Source organism: Aythya marila, assembly GCF_965140915.1.
Source record: "Aythya marila genome assembly, chromosome: 8".
Taxonomy (NCBI): Eukaryota; Metazoa; Chordata; class Aves; order Anseriformes; family Anatidae; genus Aythya; species Aythya marila.
In genome coordinates, this window is record NC_139049.1 from 28,752,069 (window position 1) to 28,774,724 (window position 22,656).

Genomic DNA, 22,656 nt, shown 5'->3' on the forward strand with positions numbered 1-22,656 from the left:
AATCTCATAAAAATAGGGCACTAGGTCTATGTAAAACAGCAAGACATTTCCAATTAAACAACCGGAATGCTTTTATCTAGGCCATTAAATACTTTGTTCAGTATCAAATATGATTACAGTGTTCAGTGGGATGTGAACAACCAGCTACTTGCCATGCGCTGGCTCTCCAGGGCCACACAAAGTCACCCTGCACGTACCCTCGCTTCTCTGGTGGGTGTCACAGCGACAGCACAGCAAGTTGCCTTCCCCCAGCACTCGCCAGGGACACATCAGATGTGGCATGTTGTGTGGTGTGCAGTAATGCCTCCCTGCAGCTTTTTCCCACTTCCATGGTGTCTCTGCCCATACAACCCGATAGCGCAGGAACTCCTAGCAGAGAGCTGGAACCGACTTCCTTGAATCAAACTTGGGTAATGAATGTAGTGGTTTAAAAGATATTTTCATGACCACCTTTATAATTAACTTGTGGCAACTGGGGCAATTCCAGTGATCATTCATACCACTATATTCATTACCCAGATTTGAAGACATGACTGCAACCCCCAAGCCGTATCATATTAGTTCACAATTCTGCCTGAAGGATCACCTTATCTGAAAACAGTTTGCAAGACACTGATTACCATCTCAGCATCCTTGCCTCAAACCATCATGGGATGATTTTCTGAAGAAGACCAAAGCAGAGGGTTTGTAAGAACAAATGAAAGCAGTAAGATACACAGCTACTGCCCAGAATAAATATTAATCATGAGCTAGAAGTTTTTATACATTAGTAAGAATAGTTTTAGCTCTCACTTCAAGACCACAACCATGTTTATTCTATTCTCTACTTTTACTGCTTTCTATCAGCTGTGACCAAGCTCCCTCTAGTGGTATTAAATTTAAACGATCACTTTTTGTTGGTACTGACTTGGAATGAAGAAATACCAGATCTTATGTTCAAGAGGCAAGAAGCTATCACAAATCTGGAACACGTCTTTTGAGGTACTGAACATAGAGCCTTTATTAGTAGACCTTTGTATACCACCAGTGAGGAATAGCAAAGAAGTGAGCAAAAGGGTAAAAATATTATTGGCAATGTTAATTTTCTCTGCGTTCAACCACTTCTTGGAAAGTTACTAGAACAAGAAATAATGGGCAAGCCTCCTGTCCTCTTCATGAACACAAGGCATAAATACCTGTGAAAAGGCACTGCCAATAATAGCAAAACTTGACTTGGCCAACAAATGCCCATAAGTGATGTTTGCCAGAAGCTAAATCTTAGAATAAATATATATCCCAAGATATACAGACACAGATATACACACACTATATATATATATTTATATATACACACACACCCCTGTTGATTCTTCCAGTTTAAATTTCATCATTGCAGTTGTTATTCAACCATTTCCCCCCTCTTGAGGGCTTGTCTAGGAATAACAAGTGGTCTTATATAAAAGAAAACAAACAAACAAAAAACATAAGAGCCCACAATATTTATACTAAAGGAAAGCTAGCATAAAAAGAATAGCTGGTTAAAAGTGATTTTTCCAAGAAAAAGATTTAATGCCTTACATATAGCAGAACTTGTAGCAGAACTGACAGCATTAGTATTATAGATTTTTATCTCCTCAGAAGCATGCGACTTCCAAACCCACATTATTAGTCACACAGTCAAAAATCAAAAGCGGATTAGTTATTTTCTTACCAGGTCTCCTGCCCACAAAATTAGTAGGTAGCACAACAGATATGGTATTTTCAATTCACATACAACGTTGTGTGGTAATTTGGGATTACGGTGATACAAGCAGTTTACTTTCTCCCCCTCCACCCCACTTCCACCTTGCGATGTTGTCAATGAATAACCTTAGGTACAGGAATCACTCTTGCGAAATTTGGGGTCTTCCTGCAGTATTGAGCATTTGATACACAACATCCTCTTCTCAAAGAGGCTAACTGCTTCAGAAGTATGTTTTACTCAACTTTTCTGACTTTTCATGACTTAACTCCAATTAATACAACTGCATTGCTTTAACTCATTTTAATTAGTAAACAGAAAAGCAGCTGGCACATCGGATGTCAGCATTAACCAAACACTGGTAACATCCTGAACTGGTTGGAAATATACCACATACGGACAAAGAACATTACCTACTTCATATTGCTGTTACATGAGGTTTAACTTTCTTTCCAATTTGTAGAAAGAGAATTACAGCTTTTAGTACATACAGACCCTGTGATTTTTCTACAGTACCCTATGCAAAGCTGCAACAGAATACCTTAATACTGTAGAACGCTCCAAAACTAAGTAGGGACGGAATGCTTTATCAACAAGAGTGCAGTCTGAGAAATACAGAAAGCCATGCAGTATTTTTCATTAGGAAGTCTCAAAGATGATGCTTTAGAATACACAGACAGAGCCAACATGCCTTAAATAGATGGATTGCAAATTATACACAGAAGTGGGACCTGAAACTGTGCACAAGGAGATATGACAGAGAAGAGAAAGTAGAACATTCACCAATATTTTTTAAGACCATATCTCTTGAATCTGCATTGAGATCATCATCAATTGCTCATATTTTAATATGATCGTGTTCTGCAGTTCCATTTAGAACCAGGAGACTAATGTGAGGCATGATTAAAAAAATAATTTCAACTTCTGCAAAGGAGTTCCCTCATTAGGATGCAACTCTACAATTTTAAAGCTGTTCAAACTCTATTTATCTTTATACAAATGAAAAGATGAAGTTAAAGATTTAAACATATAAAATCTTAAAATTCTACTTATATATATTGAAGCATATACATATGTCTGTATTTTTCAAATAAGAATCAAGTCCGTTTTCATCCCCTCTAGGATAAGCTCAAATTTATACCCTCTAGGTATAAACTCAAGTTCTTGCTTGCTTCACGTTTTCAAATATATTTCAGACATACTTGAGAAACTTTGTCCAAGATAAGTCTCTGTAAATAGTAGTAACTGTATACAGTTCACATTTCATCTTAGAGATTTAGAGAACAAAAAGTAAAGCACATTTTTCTGTGAAGATTCAGTGATATAGCTCATGGAGCTCATGCAAGTTACAATCAAGAAAAATTCTCAAATGAAGATCCATCTGTTTATGACTAATTTATCTGAATTTACACTTATATGAAATCATAACTGAAGAACTGATAGAACCAGTGTGTTTTCTTGTTGACCTGCACATTACAGAGAACTAAACTGAAAAGTTGTAGGGATTTGTTTTGTTGTTCTTAGTTTATTTTTTTCCCTCCTTCAAAAAGACAAATACTTTTCTGTTTGTTGCATTAAGCTTGCCATCAATGAAGAGCTCGTTTCCACAGGAAACAGTGGCAATTAGAAGTGGACAAATCATAGTGATCTAACAGAACAAGGTATCTTCCTGTAGAATGGAAGATCAGAAAGACCGTAACCTGTAATAAACAGGAGTTACCATTTCCACTGGAAACAAGCACAATTAGTAGTAATGAGAAGTCAAAAAACTTGCCAGCCTTTCCCCAGCAAACATGGATGCAAGGCAGCAAAGAATATTCCAAAAAGCTACTTGACAACAGGGATCACTGGGGGGATGACAGCAGATTAGATAAAGTAAAGCAAAACTGAAGAAACCTTCAGATACCAGGAAAATTTAAAACGAGTGAGCTAACAATTTTTCATTTCAGTGAAGTGGTCACCTTCTCTTCTGTGAATTCATTCAAACTTCGAAACTCTAGAGCATTAAGGAACAAATTCACTGAGCATCAAATGTGTACCTGCAGATTAAAATAAAATTAAAGAAAATTCCAAAACTGAGATAAGACAGGATGCACTCTCCATGAAGACTGAATCAGAGTACTCAACTCCTTCTTCCCAAATGGCAGACTGTGGTAATTAACTAACCCTGTGATAACTTGGTTTTTGCAAACTGCTGAACGTTCTTCATGTAGTCAGATCACACTCAGTTTTTCAAGGTATCTTTGAGCCATAACAATAAAATAATGCAGGATTCTTTGACTGTTACTATTAAAATGGTAATAATTTTGAAAGTTGACATAATTGGGGTCAGGAGGAAAAGAAAACGGGAAGTAAGAAAAAAAAGTCCAGTTCCGTTTTGTTTAAGCTGTCACATTGGCGATTCATTTGAACATTCATTCTTATTTTCTTCAGCATTACTCTTTTTTTCACTCTTGTATGTGGAGAGGAATAAGTTTTCTATTTGAGTCAAGAACTCTTCAGCAATGAAGCAGTTTGTTACCTTGTCTAAAGTCCTCCTCATGCACTCCAAAAGCTGCGCAAAAGAAAAATGAAATTTAAAAATTGTTATTATTCCTGGATTTTTGTTTCCTTCTAGCTGATGAATATTTAATAGGTATTGTTTTTTCCCCTTCTCACTACAGAAAGCATTTAACTGAACAACAAAAGTTTTAGAAAAAAGAACAGCCACACAGGAACAAATTCCAGATTCTTCTAGCCTGGGCCTTTTGGCTTCTCTTTTTTTCTCCCCTTAAACAATTGGAGAAGATGCATACCCAGTCATAGCAGCAATGAGTTACAACCAGTTGTACAAACAGGGACAATACTTAGAGATCTTACTTTGTGATCAGTGCTCAGTAACTGGCTGTGACAAAAAAAGATTAAAATAGTCTCTTTTGTGCAAGGCGTGTATTATTTTGTAAATTAAGTTCTTTAAAACCAATTTACAGCTATTAGTCTACATCTCTGATTTTTAAGATTGTGACATCTCATGATACCAAAGAGATTTGTCTTTTAAACAGTATTTAAAATTACAAAACATTACAACTGAAAATTCAAAGAAGCAAAAACTTACTTTCTGCAAACAAGTCAGGTCAGAATCTCTATGAAAAATTTTATCCATGGGGACACTGCTGTTGAAAGAGGAAAAGGAAGTAGTAGAAGGGTAGAAAGCAGACTTATGTCTCCACTGAAACACCACTAATAAATATACAGAAATTCTAAACTGGCTATAATATAAACAGATGTATACCTGTGACAGAATTTGTATTTTTCAATTATCCATCTTGTTTTTTCAAATATTAATTCCCATTGAGGTTCCTCTGACATCTGCTGTACTTCAAACTTGTATGGCAGGCCTGTAATCAATTGAACATGAATATTCACTCTTTATGTTCCTATAGATAACATGTGCTATTTATAAGACCCATGACTTGCTTAAGGAGGCTGAAGTAGAAGCATGACATTTTTCATTGTGAATTTAATTTTGGTAGGAGTAGGCAACAAGCCTGCTTTCCTCCTTATCCTCTGCAATTCCTCATGCCACAAAGCACACAGAAATCCACAGTGTAACAGAAAAATGGCAATATTAATCTTTTTTTTTTTTTTTAATATATAATTTAGTACTGCTTTTAGTTTTGGTAGTGTAAGAATTATTGCACAGATGTGGCCACCACTTCACTTCCCCTACAGCTATGAAGCAAGTCTCCATTGTCTGTTCTGCTTACTTCTAGAGGAAAAAAAACAGGAGGAATTTCAGGTCACATGGCCTCTTCTACTGTCTTGCCAAAAATACTGAAATCCTTCATGCTTGGATACAAAAATCAGGACTTAAAACAGGGGAAGGGAGGACAGAGAGGAGGCAGAGAATACAGCCATAAACTGTTATCCTGGGAATTACCCAGGGATTAATGTCAGGGAACGAGTATCTGATCAACACTTGAAATTCCATACATCTTATGCGTTCTTAACTATTCAAGAAAGACATTCTGTTTTCATGAAATGCCAATGATACTTTTAAGCAACAATTTATACCTTGTATCTTAGGTTGGGATTCATGCCAGCACACCATTTCTAGGATCTGCTTGACAATTTGTCTTTCATACCTTCTTTTCCGTGGACAGCTGGCAAGTTTGACTTTTTAACCTTCTGTACATTAAATTAGTGGAGTAAAAGTTCTTTGCCACTATAGCAGCTGAGTCTTTGCTATAATTCTTCTGTGTCGTTTATCAAAGGATTAGAAACTTTCCTGCTTTACAAGACTTTGCAATACACGTGAAACAGTTTCTCAGCTAATCATATGGATACAATACATAAATAATAGTGACCCTTGCCCCAACCTCTATTTCCTTACCAGACTGTGGGTAATACTGTGATGTTAGTACACAGGAAATACAATCTATCTATTTATAGCTGTAAATTTTGTCCCAACAGCAAGGGATTGCAAGATTACTCTTTAGGTGAAAGTTCTGGTTTTGTACAGTAGAATTCCTCCCTTAGCACCAAACATACACCCATTTCTCAAGCCCCAGTTGAAGGATACGCAACATTTTCCCCTTAGCATCCAAAAGAAAAAGAAAAATTAAAACAATGGGTAAACCAGTACTTACGGTAGGAGCCATCAGAACTGATCTCATCGCTAATTACTAGACAAGTCATTTGAGAGTACGGAAGAGGATTATTTCGGTTATAAGGACTTATAATCATTCCAATGAACATGGCACCACCCCTGGAGAAATAACTCTAGAACAAACAAACAAACCACACAGATAAGAAAGTCTTTTTCACAACAGCATTCTGAAATTTAAAAAAATAGAATAGACAAGTCAGAAAACACTGAAAAATCTGGCAAACTTGTTCACGTGTTCAACACTTGTTCAACTTCATTTAAACCACCTGTACGTTCGCATGCTCTGCAGAGCTACAAACCAATTTGTGAACACAGTTTCAATATGCATAAGTGCAGCAATGTGCGTTAACATTGCAAATACCAGAGGGGCTTTAGGTTTGTTGGCTTTTTTGGTTATTTATTTATTTATTAATGTACAGACCAGTAAGTACCTGATATTTAGCTTGAGTGTCAATATCTCGTATAGAAGGGTTGGGGTCAAACGCTGGGTGGGAATGGTACCACCCTATAACACTGTATCCTCTGGCAGCAAGTGTTTCTGAGGCTTGTGTTTGTGATACTGGATCCATCTCGCACTGCAGTCCTGTGCTGAGACTATTACACGGCTCCGCTGCACAAACCTGTTGAAAGAGTCTCCAGATGGATAAATGCAAGAAATCTGAATCAGTTAAATAAAATTCACTTAAAGAATTTTAGGAGTCGGTACCAGATCTTCCTCATGAAAGAGCTGACAAGCCAACGTTTGAACAGAAGCATAAATAACATTTGAAGATTAAAGTAATGAAGGGTAACTTTAATATGCTTGAAGTAGTTGCCCTTAGGCTCTCAGCAACCTGGTCTAGTGGAAGGTGTCCCTGCCCATGGCAGGGGGGTTGGCATTAGATAACCTTTAAGGTCCCTCCCAAACCAAACCACTCTATGATTCTATGGTTCTGTGAAATTAATAAATATATTATCAAAACAGTTTTAATGTCATAAAGGAAATGGAAAAAAGATAAACACTTACTTCTACAATTTTATCAGCTTCAGAGTATCTTCCACCTAGTAACCCTATTACTTCTGCCATAGACACATGAGAGTGCTAAAATGATATCAAACAATTATTAAAGTTGTATAATTTCTCCTAGCTTTGATTTGCACATGATAGAATGCATTCATTGGCTTTCACATTTGCAATTAAATAATTTCTCAATGACATTTAGAAAGAAAACTTATGACTAATAAAGACTATAAAATAGCCAGTGTTTCAATTTGAAATAAGCAGGAAAGGTTACATTTGTTTATTATACACATGGATATTGTGCATCTTTATTACTCTTCCATATATAAAGTGAGCTAGCTTCAAACAAAGCCTGAACAATGCTGTGATGTACTGAACAACTGCACAAAACTTTGGTGCAACGCATTGATATTAAAAGACACGTTGTTCTGTAAACACCCAGAGTGGCAGAAAACAAACCGAGAAGCTTTTAAAATGGTAAACTGTTTTAGAGAGGAGTTTTTAGTAAGTTATGATTAAAGTCCTAACACTCTTATCAGTGCACAGCCATTTGCCTTCTAGAAAAACTGAGCACAATACAGAAAATGCATTAATCTTTTAGGGCTTTAATACTGGACTGTCACCTCTAGGTCTGAATGGAAAGAAGTTAAAATTTTGCAGCACCGTATTTAGGTTATATTGCCCATTAAAAATAAAACAAAACTTAAAACCACACACATATGCATCATAGCTTTCTGAAAGATAAAACTTTATCCTCACCAAATCCATTATTAAAAGTGCTTCTGAAGACACTTTCACCTGAAAAGGTTCCTGAAATGATAAACACAATAATGAGCATGAGAAAAATAATACAAGTAAACAAAGCATTCTCAGCTATTCACTCATAGATACGTACCTGTTTTTCTTCAGTGAATAAACAGCATGGTATCAGCTGAAAGGGATCAAAGGAACTATAAAATGAAAGAAAATTTCTCTAAAGATGTAGGACAGTCAGGAAACTTTCCTAGTTTCCCACTGTCTCTTTAGTGTAGGAAGAATGTCTTCGTCACTGGATTTGTTCATCCCATATTAGGAGGACTTCCACCAAGTATAGAAACGTCACCACCCACACTTGTGAATTTTAGTACTAAAATTTTGACATGCATACATGTTATTTGTTCCAGCCTGACGCCACGCAAGCCAGTTGTTTTATTTCTGGACCTACTTTTGAACATGATGTACTTTAAATACCTTTTTATTTGTCTTGAACCTTTAGAAGATTTTGCAGGTTTAAGTTTTTCTTCTTCTCTTCTTCTTGCTAATTCTTCAGCAGATAGATGCTAAAAAAATAAAATTAATCTGTTGATGTCTTACGTGTTCTTTCAGTAGTGGTTCTAAGACAAGGCCAAAATGAATTCTTGCTATCAATGTCCTCTTGATATGCTACCAATTGTTGTGTTACAGGACTACTCAAGGTAGAAGGCAATAGCCACAGCAGAATCAAACAGCGTGAAAGTAATAATTAGAGACCTAGTCTACAAAACTGAAGAGAGAATTCTTACATTTCTTACATTTTCTCTTTGAGAAAAGTTAATCCCTGAAAAGGTGTCATGATAAATGTTTTCAGATTTTTCTTTCAACCCAGAGCCATATTTTGCAGAAAGCAAAACTATGAAGAAAGGTAAACTATGACACTGTAGTATGTGATTTTTTTTTTTTTTTTTTAAATAATAGTAGAAAGTCATCTCATTTAGCTTTCAAGTATCTAGAATATAAAAAAAAAAAAACAAGAATCAGGTAATTTTTTTTTTTTTTTTTTTTTTTAAAGGAAAAGGTAAACCAGTATTTTCCTGCCAGACTCGTGGTAATTTTGAATCAAATAAAACTGAACTTTGTAATGAAAGAAGACTCATTTATTTTAAGTTACAAGAAAAAGGAATCACCACAGAAATTCATTTCAGGTTTTTCTGATTCTTGATGACTTAATATTTTAAACTTAGCATCGACTTATGCTATCAACCACCATGCAAAGGTTTTATTTAACATGAATCAAAACCGATTTTTCTATAACTTAAAATAAAGGGTCATGAAGTCTCCTACAAAACAAGGCAAAGAGCTTTACAGACATGAAATCGTGTAGGTCCATACAGACTCACAACATGAATACCTTTGTAAACACCCAAGCACAGTTGTATTTATCAGCAAATGTAACAACTGTTACATTATTTTTAGCTTTGCCATTGCAGAACCAGTAATTTAAACACCTATAAGAGGAAAATGGTTGTGCAATATTTGATGCAACACCACCTGCTAGCCATTACCAAGAATTACTTCTGTAAATAGAATTTAAAAGAGGGGTTACCTCAAACGTCTGTCCTTCCAAATCCTTAGCATCACACCAGTTTCCCCAAGGGTCTCGCACTCGCCGTCTTCTTGTACGCTGCAGCAAGCAAATCAACGTGAGTGAAAGATCAAACTTCTGAAAAAAATGCATTTGCTTCATTTAATCAATCATAAGAGCATAATCTAAAAGGTTACTGCTGCATGAGTTTTACTAACACTATGACATATTTCCACAAGAGAAAAAACACCCCGGAGTTCTCCAGAATTAAGTAGCTTGCAATCTGCCATGAAGTATCACCAGTGAAGTTTTCAGTTTTTAAGGCTGTAAAGAAAAACACCTGGATGATGCTCCACAGAAAAATCAACAACCTTGGCAGCAACGGCACATTATTATCCAACTGCAAATTACAACAGACAACACAAAGCTATAAACCAGTACGTTTACATCTAGTGTATGCTACTGTTCTTCATATTTATTTTTTTTAAGTGGGATTGATTTAGTTTTCGTCTCATCAACTGATTTACTCTGGTGTGAAGTACTTAAAAGTGCTACATTAAATGCAAATATGAAAATTAAATCTGGCAAGCATTTGTAACTCGTGTAATTATGAATGAGTTACTACTGTGCTTAACTGAGAGCCTTACGCACAGAGGAAGTAATATCATATATACAGTATACTTAACGGTTAAAACACAAGCAACTTAATCACATACTACCAATACACTCCACTGTTTTCTGGCTGATTTAGACTAATAAATCATAGAGAGATGGAGAAAAGTGGCTGGGGCTACATGGAAAAGACTGAAACATAATCTTTGACTTCTCTTCAGGTACTTATCTTTGTACAACAGGAGAGAAATTAGGACAGGTACCTGTCAAAAAGAAAGACTTCAGACTAACTTAGGACTTACTTAAGACTAACACTTGCATTGAAGGGCATCCTAATGAAACAGCAAATTGAACAAAAGAAGTTTCCTGAGATGCCCTGCCTTGAAAATACAAAATGAAAAAACTTACACGTTAGGTGTTCACCCCCCCCCACCTTCTTCTCCCCTACCCTCAAAAGCGTACCATGGACTGCAAACGCTGAGCCAGCTGGTATGCTTCCACTGTGTCTTTGCCTTCTTTGGACCGTGTTTTATCAGCTGGTTGGGGCCTGTTATAGACAGCCTGTTCTGCAGAACAGATAAACAGATACACGCTGTACTTCAGGAAAGCATGAAGTGATAAGCAAATGCCATAAAGAAGAACCCAACACACTGAAATGACATCTCCTGGTGGTCATGTTACTGACTGATTGTAGTCTTCTCTTGCTACCACAGCATTTTTAAGACAGAAAATCACCTTCCTTATTGTTGATTAATTTCTAGTAACTTCTATGTTAGACAAAATTTATCTTAGGAAATTCCTCTTCCTAGATGTCCTCCAGCTTTGAACCAAAATTAACCCAATACAGAGCCTCTCAAACTGAACATTAATGACAGAAACTTTTAGGCGTGTACATACTCTTAATGTGTCAATTGACTTCAGTGTTTGATTTTTGTTAAAGAAGAAGTAGTTGAGGGCAAAAAACCTTGTTTTATTTAGGAAATGCTTCAATATGGGAAAGCAGGGAAAAGAAACAGCAACTCTAATGCTATCTTTGGGGGAAGGAAGGCAGAATTTCAGATACAATGTCTCAGGACTTCACACTAAATGAGGTACTAACACTCTCTGCTACAGAACCGAAATAAAACAACTACTATTTAAGACATTTAAAGTACAGGGAGCAAAGAAGTTAAAAGATTATCCACATGGACACTTGGTTCTGCTTAAGTGCAGTCATCTGTGCTTCACTGAAGTCAACTTGGACTTTTGAAGATGTATTTACCAACCTTCACGTTCACCCTTTCCATGAAAACACTCATTTTAATAGAAAAGCTGACAGCCAACGATAAATGCTCTCAAGAAGCACTGATCAGAATTTAAGCGATGAATCAAATTCCAATAAAAATATTTTTTACCACAGCCGAAGTTAATTGCTCCTATTAATTCCAAGTACGTGTGGATCCGTCCAATACAGTTAACATCACCGCAGTTCTTAAGGCCCGGACGCACTGAGGTCTTATTCAGGTATTTGGGTTTACATCTCTCCCTAAAATAAAGTAGAACACATCATCAAATCACAAAACAAACCACTGAAGAGGATGACTTGTGTGACTTCTCTGAGGTTAAGATAAGACACCAAAATGTTTTTTTCCCTGATGCACACACCATGCAGAGCAATTGCAGCAAAAATACAAGTTTCACAAAACAAACTTCAATTAGAATAAGCTGTTAATATACTAAGGCCACTCAATGAGAACCCAGTTAGACTTGGTAATTCTTTCTACTAAGAAGCAAGCTAACCATCCAACAAGCATGTAAACCAAAACTGTAACAAGCTATGTTTAGCCTGCTACCACAGATCATTAAGGTTCCTTAAACTGATTCTTTGCTGATGGAACATAAAATATTCAAATGTACGAGCAATACTCCAAATTGATGCTTAATTTGAAGGTTTTTTTGTTCAATAATATTTTCTGTAGTGCAGACTTTCTTCTAGCTGCCCTTCTATGATGGCAGTACTACACACCATTATGGAATGAGTTTAAACAGATATTTTGAAGAAACATTAAAATCATGTAAGAAAGCATATATACTGGATGACAAAAAATTGAAAGGAAAATAAGCATGACCAAAACAGAAGCATTTTGTTCTGGTATAGGATGCTGCTTTCGCTAGTTCTTCGAAGTATTTCCATTGCCTAGCTTCCAGAATGCTACAAAAAAATGGAAGAGTTAGAAGAAGCGTTAATAATCAGGGCTGGTAATCTTTGGAACGCTACCACATAAATACTTGTATTCTTTTCAGAAGTAAGCTATTGGTATTAAGGACTGCTTTAGCCAACAAAGCCAACAAAGGAGGACACGAGTGATATTGCAACTGGTTGCAATTAGATGATCTTTAATGTACCTTTCAGACCAAACTATTGTATGATTCTATGACTTGAATCCCTTATTTCAGAAAGCAAAATTAATGCATCTTACCATTGATCCAAAATATAATTCCTAATTTTCAAGTAACGCTCTGGTGTTTTAGCCTGACGCCCTTCAAAAAATTCAGGAATAGCTTGTTTTTCTTCTTCCAGGATGATGCTTCTATCAATCTCCACTTCTTGATCAGGTGGCTTAAGCTCCTCTGCTTCCTCTTGATGATCTTCATCCGCTTGGCAGGGAGAATGAAAAAGCAATCCGTTATCAGCCAGGTCTCTCTGCTCCTCATTAAGCTCTTGATCAGCAACTTGTCTAGACCCATGAGATGTTTCTGTTCTGCCTTGCTCAGCTTTCTCAATAAAATTATTGCATTGCTGGTAATCTAAATTCACAGATTTATCACCGTTTCTGTGCTGAGAACATGTTGCTGCGACACCTCGAAATAGTAACACATCCGCTGTGTCTTGTTTGGTATGCTGAGAATCTTCTTTAGATAAAGAAATAGCAGAACTGTGTCCAACAGATGGAAAAACGTGTTCCATTCCTTTCATTTCTTCAACTGGACTTCTTGAATTCACAGATAATTCAGGTTTTCCAGCATCTTGCTGGAACGTAGGAGAAAATAATTCGTCCGTGTCATCGGTTATATCTACTTCTTCATCATCTGACAGCTTTTCAATTTTCACTGCATTCAGATTAGGGTCTGCACGGCCTCTCAAGTTTCCAGATGACCATGCTTCTACCCTTATCCCATCTTCAGAAGGAAGACTGCTACCACACTGATTTTGCTCTTCTCTTTCAGATTCATCATTTTTTGCCTTAGGAAAGTACAAAAAACTTTTAGGAGGGAAAAAAAACAAACAAACAAACAAAAAACAATCCCCTCTGCCTCCCAAAGAGTCAGAACTATTTTACTTGAACAGCAGACAGATGTTCTGAAAAGAGATGTTTGATAGGCTGACAAAGATTTATGACTGAAACAGGTAGCCACAATCAGCACTGCCAGCAGGTAAACAAGCTGAGTCAGTATTACGTATAACATCATCTCAGAAAAATCAAGAAAAACATTGAGGTGTTTCTTCCTCATTGAAATTTTACTTTCTAACTTTTAGTTATTTTCTAACTTTCTAGTTACTAGTTTTTAGTTACTTTCTAACTTTTAAAACACATTTTAATCTATTCCAGTCAACTTTTACACAGCATTATAGGTATACTAGCCAAACTCTACCACCATTTACTTTAGTTCAAAAACAGACAGCAGTAATTCCTTCTAGTAATAGTAGTAGTTTTAAATTCCTTCTAGTAGAAGTAATTCCAAAAAGCCCCTAATATTTCAAATGCAACTAAAGCTAAAACTACAACGAACGCGTGGTTCATTGTAGTTCACATAGTAAAGCTATAGTGTGGAAAATGAGAATTTTCAGACTAAAAATCAACAGCATAAGAACTTACAGTTATACTACACATTGTTTAGTTATACCAGCAATAAAAATATTGGAGTTTTTCTAGGAATTTGAAGTTCTGTCTAATTTCATGTTTAAAACTGCAAATAGCATTTCTACTTTTCTGAATATGAAAATAAATAGACTAGGTACTTTGACAGCAGTATCCTAAAAAAGACAGATGAAAACCAAACTACTCATATAACAGCATACTTGAGATACTGCTTACCTTGTTCTTAAAGTACTGCCTAGCATAGCTCTTTACTTGTAGAACAGTGCGACTTCCAATCAGCTTGGCAATTTTTGTCCACCGGCGGCCAAACTTGACCTAGTACAGAGCACACTGAAGTTAGCCAGCCTCAAAGTGCAATGTCTGGAATGTTAATGTCCAAGAAGGATTTAAAAACTCGACCATTCATTACAAACACACAAATAGTACAACTAAACCCAAGAATCTCACTAGTCATATTCTACCAAGGAAAAAAAGCACATCTAGCAGTAAGAATTATTGCTGTTCTTCACTCAGTGCAGACATGCTATAAATTATGTTGCTTGTTAACTCGAGGAATCCTGCTGAAATAAATTTGTACTTGCTGAATCAAACCCTACTACATTCAACACTGTATAAGCATACCATCTCTAAAGATCTTGCAATACTAGCTAACAGATTTCACTTTATTAACTGACTTGCTTTAACCACAGAATGTAGCAAGCAATTAACTATGAATTGTATAATCATGTTGCTGTAAAGCTAAATGTTTGAGATACTTTGTGATCTCAAATTGTAATCACACAAACAAAATCTGGTAAACAGACAGAACCATTTTTGGCAACTCATCAGTGTAAATCTGATTTATCATTACACCCTTAGTAGGTGGCAATTATTTTTAGCAAATTAGAAGTGAAAAAGCAGAAGCAGATAAATATAACAAGCTTACTTATCACTATTTTGCTAATGATGGTAAATTAATGATATCTAAACAAAATATTACATATAATACATACAAACATACCAGTCCTTGTTCAAACAGTTCTTTTTCTTCTGATGTCCACTTTACTGAGTAGCTAGTTGATTTTGTAGGTGATCGCACCCTAGAACAAAAAGGAAACCGAAGTTAGTGGTTTCTTAAAAACATTCTCAAATCCCAGTAACTGAAGACAACTTCTGACAAGAGGACTAATGCTCATCTCCTGTAAAGCTCAGGGTATTGTTTTAAGCATGAATGTGGCTGAATTTCTCAATTTCTCTAACACAAAGGAAGATTCAAACCAACACATTTGTCAGTAACTAACAATGCAGAAGTACATAGAACAAGTAAACAGAGAAGTTCAGGCAAGAAAGCCCACTTGAATCAACACTTTTTTTTTTTTAAAATATAAGGACCACTGTGCTACAAAACACATACATATGTATATATGTATTTTACTACAGGCCTCTTACTACACACAACATTTCTGTGTGCTGAAAGATCCCTTAAATAATTTTGTGCAGATAATTTAATCTTGTGGAAGTACTTTTTAGTTACTATATCTTAATAAATCAGAAGCCACACTGAAAAATGCGACTCATTTAAAGTGTTTATAAAATCAATAAAATGTATAAAAATTTTATAAAATTAATAAAAAATAATGCTCTTATTAAATTGTACGTACATGACTTTTCCAGTTTTCTTATGTGGACTGCAAATACAAAACAGAATGAAATTAAAATTAGTAATTGTGATGCTATTGCATATCTCTGCAAGTAACCTTATCGTAGAAGGACTTTTAGTTCCTTATCGTCTGAGTTTTTTTTCTAGAACACAGCTTACCTTTTCATAGATCTTTTCTCTGCTTCCTTTTGATTGAGCCATATTTTCTCAGAAAGTGATTTATTAGATAAATAATATCTGAAATTGTTATTAAGAAAGCTTTCAAAGTATAAAAAATAGCAGTACACGTGAAAATTCTAAAAACTGTATAAATTACACTGGTTCATAATCATTCTGTTGTAGAAATACCACACATACAGTTTTCAAAACTGAAATACACACTATTTCACATACTCCCACTAGTAACAAAGAAGGAAGGGGTATTTGATTTCTGAATCCACATGCTCGCTTTACTTTGAGCAAACTAGGTATCCTGCTTCCACAACAGAATTTTTCTTTTTTGATGTAGAAACCATACTGAGTACTTCTCTTTGTACTGATACCTTATCTGTTTTCAAATTAATCCTTAATAATTGATTCTGTTGCTTTATTTTCTTGTTTCTTTTATTACTGAGTATTACTCAATCACAAAAAGAACATGAATATAAATTGCTCCACAAGTAGTACTACCTTCACCACCCTTGAATGCTGAGGTCAACTTAGGCCAGAAACACTACTAACGATAAGAATATTTCAGCCAAAACTTAAATAAATACATACATAAATAAATAATTAAAAAAAAAAATAAAGAAGCTGTTCCTTCTACTCATTTCATCTTGGTTCCTGTCAAAGTATACAAGTAGCCAGACCAAAAAAAAACCAAAAAACAAAAAAACAAAACAGACAGTGAACAGTCCAAGTGAAGATCAAGTCAGAAGAACCTGTGCTACCTACATAAGGCCTACAAATTCTGTAGTTTAAGTCATCCCTGCCCCTACCTTAACGTCTTCCCAGCTGTCTCTTCCTCCCTCCCATGTGACTACCCAAGAACATTAAGTTTCTAACCAGTAAACTATGTAACCGTGACTATTTTTAGGTATTGTCAATAGGCTGTGAAGAAGCCAAAGACTTTGCAGCATCAGTGCAAGCTAGGGGTAGCTGTATCATTTAATTAAGGGATCCTCTCTGACTCCTGTAATCCGCCTACTGCCTACAAGGTGACAGTGTTTCAGTTGCATTCACAAGGAAATGTGAATTTGTCCATTTCCTCTGGAAACAAGAAGTTTTCTGTCCACAGAAAAAAAAAAAAATAAATCATAAAGGCACATCAGGAAAAGGATACTCTTCCTCCAGCAACATTTTCTCAATGACGGCCCTGTTTTCTTCGCTAATGCTGCTATCCAATGTCCACGGCTGCAAATAATACAAGTATTACTTAATCTTTGAATTCTGTCACACTGTTATTTGAGTACCAAGAATCAATATAGATTTTAAAAGAGCACATACAAGAACATGTAGCATGTAAGAGAATAGAGAAAATAGAAGCTGTGATAACCTTGCTATAAGTACTGTTCGTTTTAGAATTACTTACAAGATTGTTATCAGCTCTCCAAGATGAATCAAGATAGTGGTCCTGTAGCAAGCTTGAAGCTGTACTTTCATGTTCTCTGAAAAAAAATAAATAAAATCCAGTGTTCAGAACCAATGCAAATATGTTCAAACAAAACGAATGCTGTCAGAATTAAAATAAACGTACAGTTAAGTAACAAAATCATTAACAGAAGATGGCAGAACGAGATACTAAAACTAAAAGCCATCCATTGCAGACCATTGTGTAATGTTACTCTTTCATAATACTCCATGAGATCCAAGGGATAAGGGGCAGTGTTAGGTTAAAGGTTGCACCAGATGATCTTAGAGGTCTTTTCAGCCTCAATAATTCCATGATTCCACGATCACACACGGCATAAACTCCCCTCAGCATCTTTATTAATGCTCTCAGTAGCAACATCTCACCTCTAAAGTGTCTGAGATACCACTGGAACCCCAAGTAGTAAAAAATCTCATGCAGAAACACTGCAGGCAGGAGGGACCTTGCACATTGCAGAAATGAACAATGCCAGGCTTTCATGGGCAATTAGGGAACTATGTTTGCAATTAGGGAACTATGTTTTTTAATAGCACCATTGATTTGTGGTATCTCCACTTGACATTTCTCCATTTTTTCCCTCATAAGGTAAGAACATCCCCCTATAACGAAAATAATCTTTTCTTCTAGAGGAGTGCTCATAGGCACACAAGGTTTAATAGAACCTGAGCATATAGGGTGGCTAGTGCTCTTACAGACCTCACCCAGGTGATGATTTTCCTGTAAATAAATGGTTTTTACTTTGAGAAGACCACCACTGACGGACAGCCTCCTACCTTAAAACCACCCGGCAATTTATACAATCACTTGCTATCAAAATCCCCCCTAGAGAAGCCCGAACAAGACAGGATCCCTACACCCTCACCCCCGACCCCTCACATCCCCACACCACCACCACGAACACCCCTCAGGGGACCCCAAAACCCCGCGACCCCCCGCGCCCAGCCGACAACGGGGGTGGCCGAAAACCCCCCTCCCCGGGCTCTATCCCCCCGGAGCCCTTCCGCCGGGGGCAGCGCCTCGCTCACCCCGGCTCCCCCTCGCCGGGCGCGGCCGCCGGGTCCCCCTCGACGTCCACCTCGGGCTCCTCCGCCGCCATCACGGCGGCCGCGGGCTCTCGCGAGGCGCAGGGCGGCTGAGGGGGGGCCGCGGGCAGCATGGCGGCGGCGCACGCGCGGCTGCCGGGGTGAGGGCGCTCCCTGAGGAGAAGCCGGGCGGAGGCGGGGAGGTGGCGGTGGAGCCGATAATTTAGGCTCAGGTGAGGCTCTCAGTGAAGTAGTAATTTATTCGCGAGCACGCCTACTAGCTCCAAAATACAGTTTATGTACTTCTCGATGAGAGGACCCTCCCGTTCCTCCACTGAGTGGGTTATCCAGGTTCACAATCCATCTGATGTTTCACAGATAGCCTTCAGTTGCTGGCCTGTTAAATTTCAAATTTCTTTTGACGTTTTTACTGCTTGAATTGGTAATATTTCTTCACTTATCTGACTTAACACCGTGATTTTCACCTAATTGTTCCAAGGAGTCTGGCTGTCTGCATTTTACAAGGTTGCCTGCTAAGCTTTCTTATCACTGTAAGCATATCTCAATACCATATTACTTTCCTCTAAACGGTGTAACTCTGCAAAAACATTTCTATGCCCACGGGGTGAGTGGGGCTGGAAGTCTGTGGGGCTGAGGTGATGGCTGGGCAGGTCCCTGCGTGAGGGAAGGCTGCCCGGCCCCAAAGGGCTACGCACTGGCTGAGGGACCTCGTGGTGGTGCTGAGGTGCATTTCGCCTCCAGCCGTGTGGTCACGTCTGTTAGCACAATCCTAGAAGCCTAGAGTCATTAGGGTTGGAAAAGGCCTCCAAGATCATCCAGTTAAACCATCCCACACCACCAATGTCACCACCAAACCATGTCCCCAGGCACCACATCCAATTTTTCTTGAACACCCCCAGGGTGTTCAAAATGGTGGCACCACCACCTCCCTGGGCAACCCGTCCCAATGTCTGACTGCTCTTTGTGAGGAGAAATGTCTCCGAATTTCCAACCTGAACCTCCCAGGTACAACTTGAGGCCATTCCCTCTGGTCCTATCACTAGTTACCTGCGAGAAAAGGCCGACCCCAGCTCCCCACACCTTCCTTTCAGATGGAGAGCACTGAGGTCTCTCATCTGGGAGATGACAGTAGAAGGGCGTTGTTCTCCTTAAAGCATTGTAACATGGCCATAAAATCCTCAGTTTTATCCCCACATGCTTTTAAACCTGTTCCGTTTTGCAAGAAGCATTTGGCCCTTCATGTGCTGGCGCTTCTGTTCACGTAGTGAAGGGAAGCGTGAAAGGCCCATTGTCACTGGGAAGGAAATGACCACAGAACGCTTGAGAACACGTTTCTGTTCCAAGAGATGGCAGTACAAATACTTTGTCTTGATCCAGTAAATTCTGTTGCAGCCTTTTTATTCTGAACATCTTTGTGGTGGAATCAAAGTGAAATTGATAAACAGAAAATGCGGTAGGTTGATTTCATGCTCTCTGCTTAAAAAGAGACAAAAACAAACCAAATGCTGTAATGAAAGACAGAAATCGATTTTTTATAATCCTAGGTTACATTAAAGTCACAAGATAGGGTATAACACACATCCAAAGACGGTCCAGGCCGATATTGAACGTTGGTGCAGAGCCCAGTAGTGCCCTGAAGACAGCAACAATCTCGTAGCAAAGCTTTGAGGCCCCACCACTCTCCTGGTTGGATTATATCAAGCCTTGTGACAGGATTTGTTAGCATGAAGAAGCAGCTGTAGTAAACCTGAACTTGACCAACACTAAGATACAGCTTTTGGCTTTTTCCATGGCCTCCTTTGATTACTGACTTAATTCTGCCTGTCCTAACATAATTTTCAGTCATACTGGGCAACAGCACTACCCAAATTATTTTAAAGAATAACTCTGCATTTACATTTTAAAATGTGTGCTTTACATACTCATCTTGTTATTAACATTTTCTTTTTCAAAAGTGCGACAATTTGGGCCTGATTTTCTGTTCTGCTAGATTCTGCTACTTGCAGCGGGGTCTTTTTGAGACTGTTAGCAGCCAGTAGGTTTGCTTTTTCTCCTTGTGACCAGCTGATGAGGGAAATTACAGCATTTAAATGACCGGCCTTGCAAGCACAATGCAAAGGAGTGTCCTTACTGTTGTCTAAAGCATTGATGGCTGCCCCGTAACTCAGTAACAAATTGATCAAGTCACCGTGTCCATATTCCGCTGCAATATGCAGCGCGGTCTTTCTCCAAATGTTTCTATCATCAATATTCTTATTTTTCCCTGCTGTCAGAAGAAGTTTTACAATCTCTGTGTTTCCTTTGATGGCCGCATAGTGCAAAGGAGTACATCCATGCATGTCCTTAACCCCAAGTCTTCCTTTTGTAGCCAACAGTACTCTGACGACGCCGAGATGTCCTCCCTCAGCTGCAACGTGCAGGGGGGTCCTTTTCTCTTTGTCTTGTGCGTTGGGGTCAGCGTTAGCATCCAGAAGCATCTCCACCATTGTTTCGTCTCCTTTTTCAGAAGCATAATGTAAAGGTGATTTTGACTGCCTGTCCTTAGCATTAACACTGGCTTTGTGCTGCAACAGCTGTTGGGCAACGTCAGTGTTACCTCTCTGACTTGCAACGTGCAGAGGAGTCAGCAGCTCCTTAGTGACAGCATTAACTTTGGCCCCGGCGTTGACTAGCAGGCTAACTAACGCTGCTTTATCGTGCAGTGCAGCGATGTGGAGCGGGGTTTCATCCGCCTGATTCGTAAGGTTAACTTCCACCCCTTTGCGCAGGAGCAGCTTTGTGATGGGGGCAGCCCCAGCCTGAACTGCCAAGTGCAAAGCTGAGTCTGAAGCAGGAGTCTTTATTCCCAAACTTGCTCCCTTTTCGATAAGAACTTCTGCAGACTCAGCCTTGCCTGTTTCGCACGCCAGGAGTAAAGGAGTGTGCTGCATTTCGTTGTAGGCGTTCACATCTGTACCTCGGTCAGCTAAAGTTGCTACAATGTCATGCAGATTTTTCTGTACAGCTTTAAAAAGAGCTGACTCCATCAGGTCAGATGGCAGATCTTTAGAATATTCCAGCAGCACTTTGAAGATGGATGGGTGGTTGCTGTTGAAGGCTCTTTCAGCCATGCTGGAGTCAACTCTGGCTCCGGCCTCTAGCAGCACTTTTGCAGTGTTTTCAAACCCCTGAGAAAGAGCATAACTGAGAGCGGTCTGTCCTTTTTCATCCTTTCCATCAACAGAGGCACCGCTCTTTAAAAGCCTTTCCACCAGACTGCTCTCATCTTTAAGAGCTGCTCTGTGCAAAAAGTTGTGCTGGTTCCTGTAGCTTCTTGCCTCTTCCCTCAGGAGCACCGTCAGGACGTGACCATGGCTGTTCTGCGCGGCCACATGAAGCGGCATCCTGCCTTCTTTATCCAAGCTGTACATGGAAGCGCCGCACCGCAGAAGCACTTTCACTGCATCACCGTGGCCCTTCTCGGCAGCACTGTGCAGTGGTGTTCTTCCTTTCTTGTCCTTCACGTCTGGCTTAGCGCCTCTGCTGATCAAATATTCCATTACTGCTAGGTGTCCGTTAGCGGCTGCGACATGCAGAAGGGTTTCTCTTGAGGAGTTCAGTGTGTTAATATCATTATCTTTCAGTGTTTTCTCTATCTCTGAAAGACAGCCCTTAGCAACTGCACCAAAGATGCCTCTATCAGAACGACCTTTTCTAGGTTTTGCTGCTCTTGAAAGGTGGGTTTCTTTTTTTCTGGTCTTAATAGCCCAATCTTGCTTTTTTCTTCTAGGAGTCTCTTTTTTTTCCTTGTGCCTTTCACTCCTATTTTCAAACCAAACCTTGTCTTTTTCGAGTAAGTATCCTACCAGTTGTCTTCTTGCATCTCTGATGCTGTCATTAACTTTGCTGACATATTTTCTCATCTCGTTGTAAAGTTTTGGCTCCACCTGCTTTAAACAAGGATAAAAAAAGAGCCTGCAGGCTCGTTCGCCTTGAGAAATCAGGATGTCTAAAACTCGGGAGTTCTTTTCAGTTCGTGTCCGGTAGAAACTCATGACCATCTTTTTTTCTGGGGAAAAAATGCCATTGTCTATCAGCCAGTTCAGCAGGTGGTCTGGGTCATTTATGCCTTCTATTAGCTCCTCTCTTTTAATTTGTAGGACTTCAATTGCGTATGGATTTGTGAACAGGCTGGTTGAATGCAT

The 22,656-nt window shown here is 38.4% G+C and overlaps 2 protein-coding genes across 4 annotated transcripts; both read right to left on the bottom strand.

The window, feature by feature from the left end:
• Positions 1 to 739: 739 nt before the first annotated feature.
• On the bottom strand, positions 740 to 18,570 carry MYSM1 (Myb like, SWIRM and MPN domains 1). 3 transcript variants are annotated; one of them, XM_082765958.1, is made up of 20 exons: positions 18,455 to 18,570; positions 17,370 to 17,445; positions 17,121 to 17,191; positions 15,959 to 16,036; positions 15,801 to 15,827; positions 15,161 to 15,239; positions 14,377 to 14,475; positions 12,760 to 13,523; positions 11,695 to 11,825; positions 10,763 to 10,866; positions 9,710 to 9,826; positions 8,599 to 8,687; positions 8,264 to 8,318; positions 8,128 to 8,178; positions 7,375 to 7,449; positions 6,800 to 6,988; positions 6,349 to 6,481; positions 4,992 to 5,097; positions 4,815 to 4,869; positions 740 to 4,274 (listed from the first exon to the last, which is right to left on the bottom strand). In XM_082765958.1, exons 1-20 carry the CDS (start codon positions 18,523 to 18,525, stop codon positions 4,110 to 4,112), a joined length of 2,535 nt encoding a protein of 844 aa, XP_082622084.1. In that variant the 5' UTR covers positions 18,526 to 18,570; the 3' UTR covers positions 740 to 4,109. The 3 variants fall into 3 exon arrangements, with proteins under 3 accessions (XP_082622084.1, XP_082622083.1, XP_082622085.1); XM_082765957.1 differs by having other exon boundaries at positions 741 to 4,274; positions 4,815 to 4,872; XM_082765959.1 differs by having other exon boundaries at positions 742 to 4,274; positions 4,815 to 4,872; positions 9,710 to 9,787.
• A 1,824-nt stretch (positions 18,571 to 20,394) lies between these two features.
• LOC309881101 (CARD- and ANK-domain containing inflammasome adapter protein-like) lies at positions 20,395 to 22,656 on the bottom strand (the record flags this gene model as incomplete). The annotated part of the gene is made up of 1 exon (XM_082766689.1): positions 20,395 to 22,656. The coding sequence occupies one exon, from the start codon at positions 22,654 to 22,656 to the stop codon at positions 20,395 to 20,397; it is 2,262 nt and encodes a 753-aa protein (XP_082622815.1).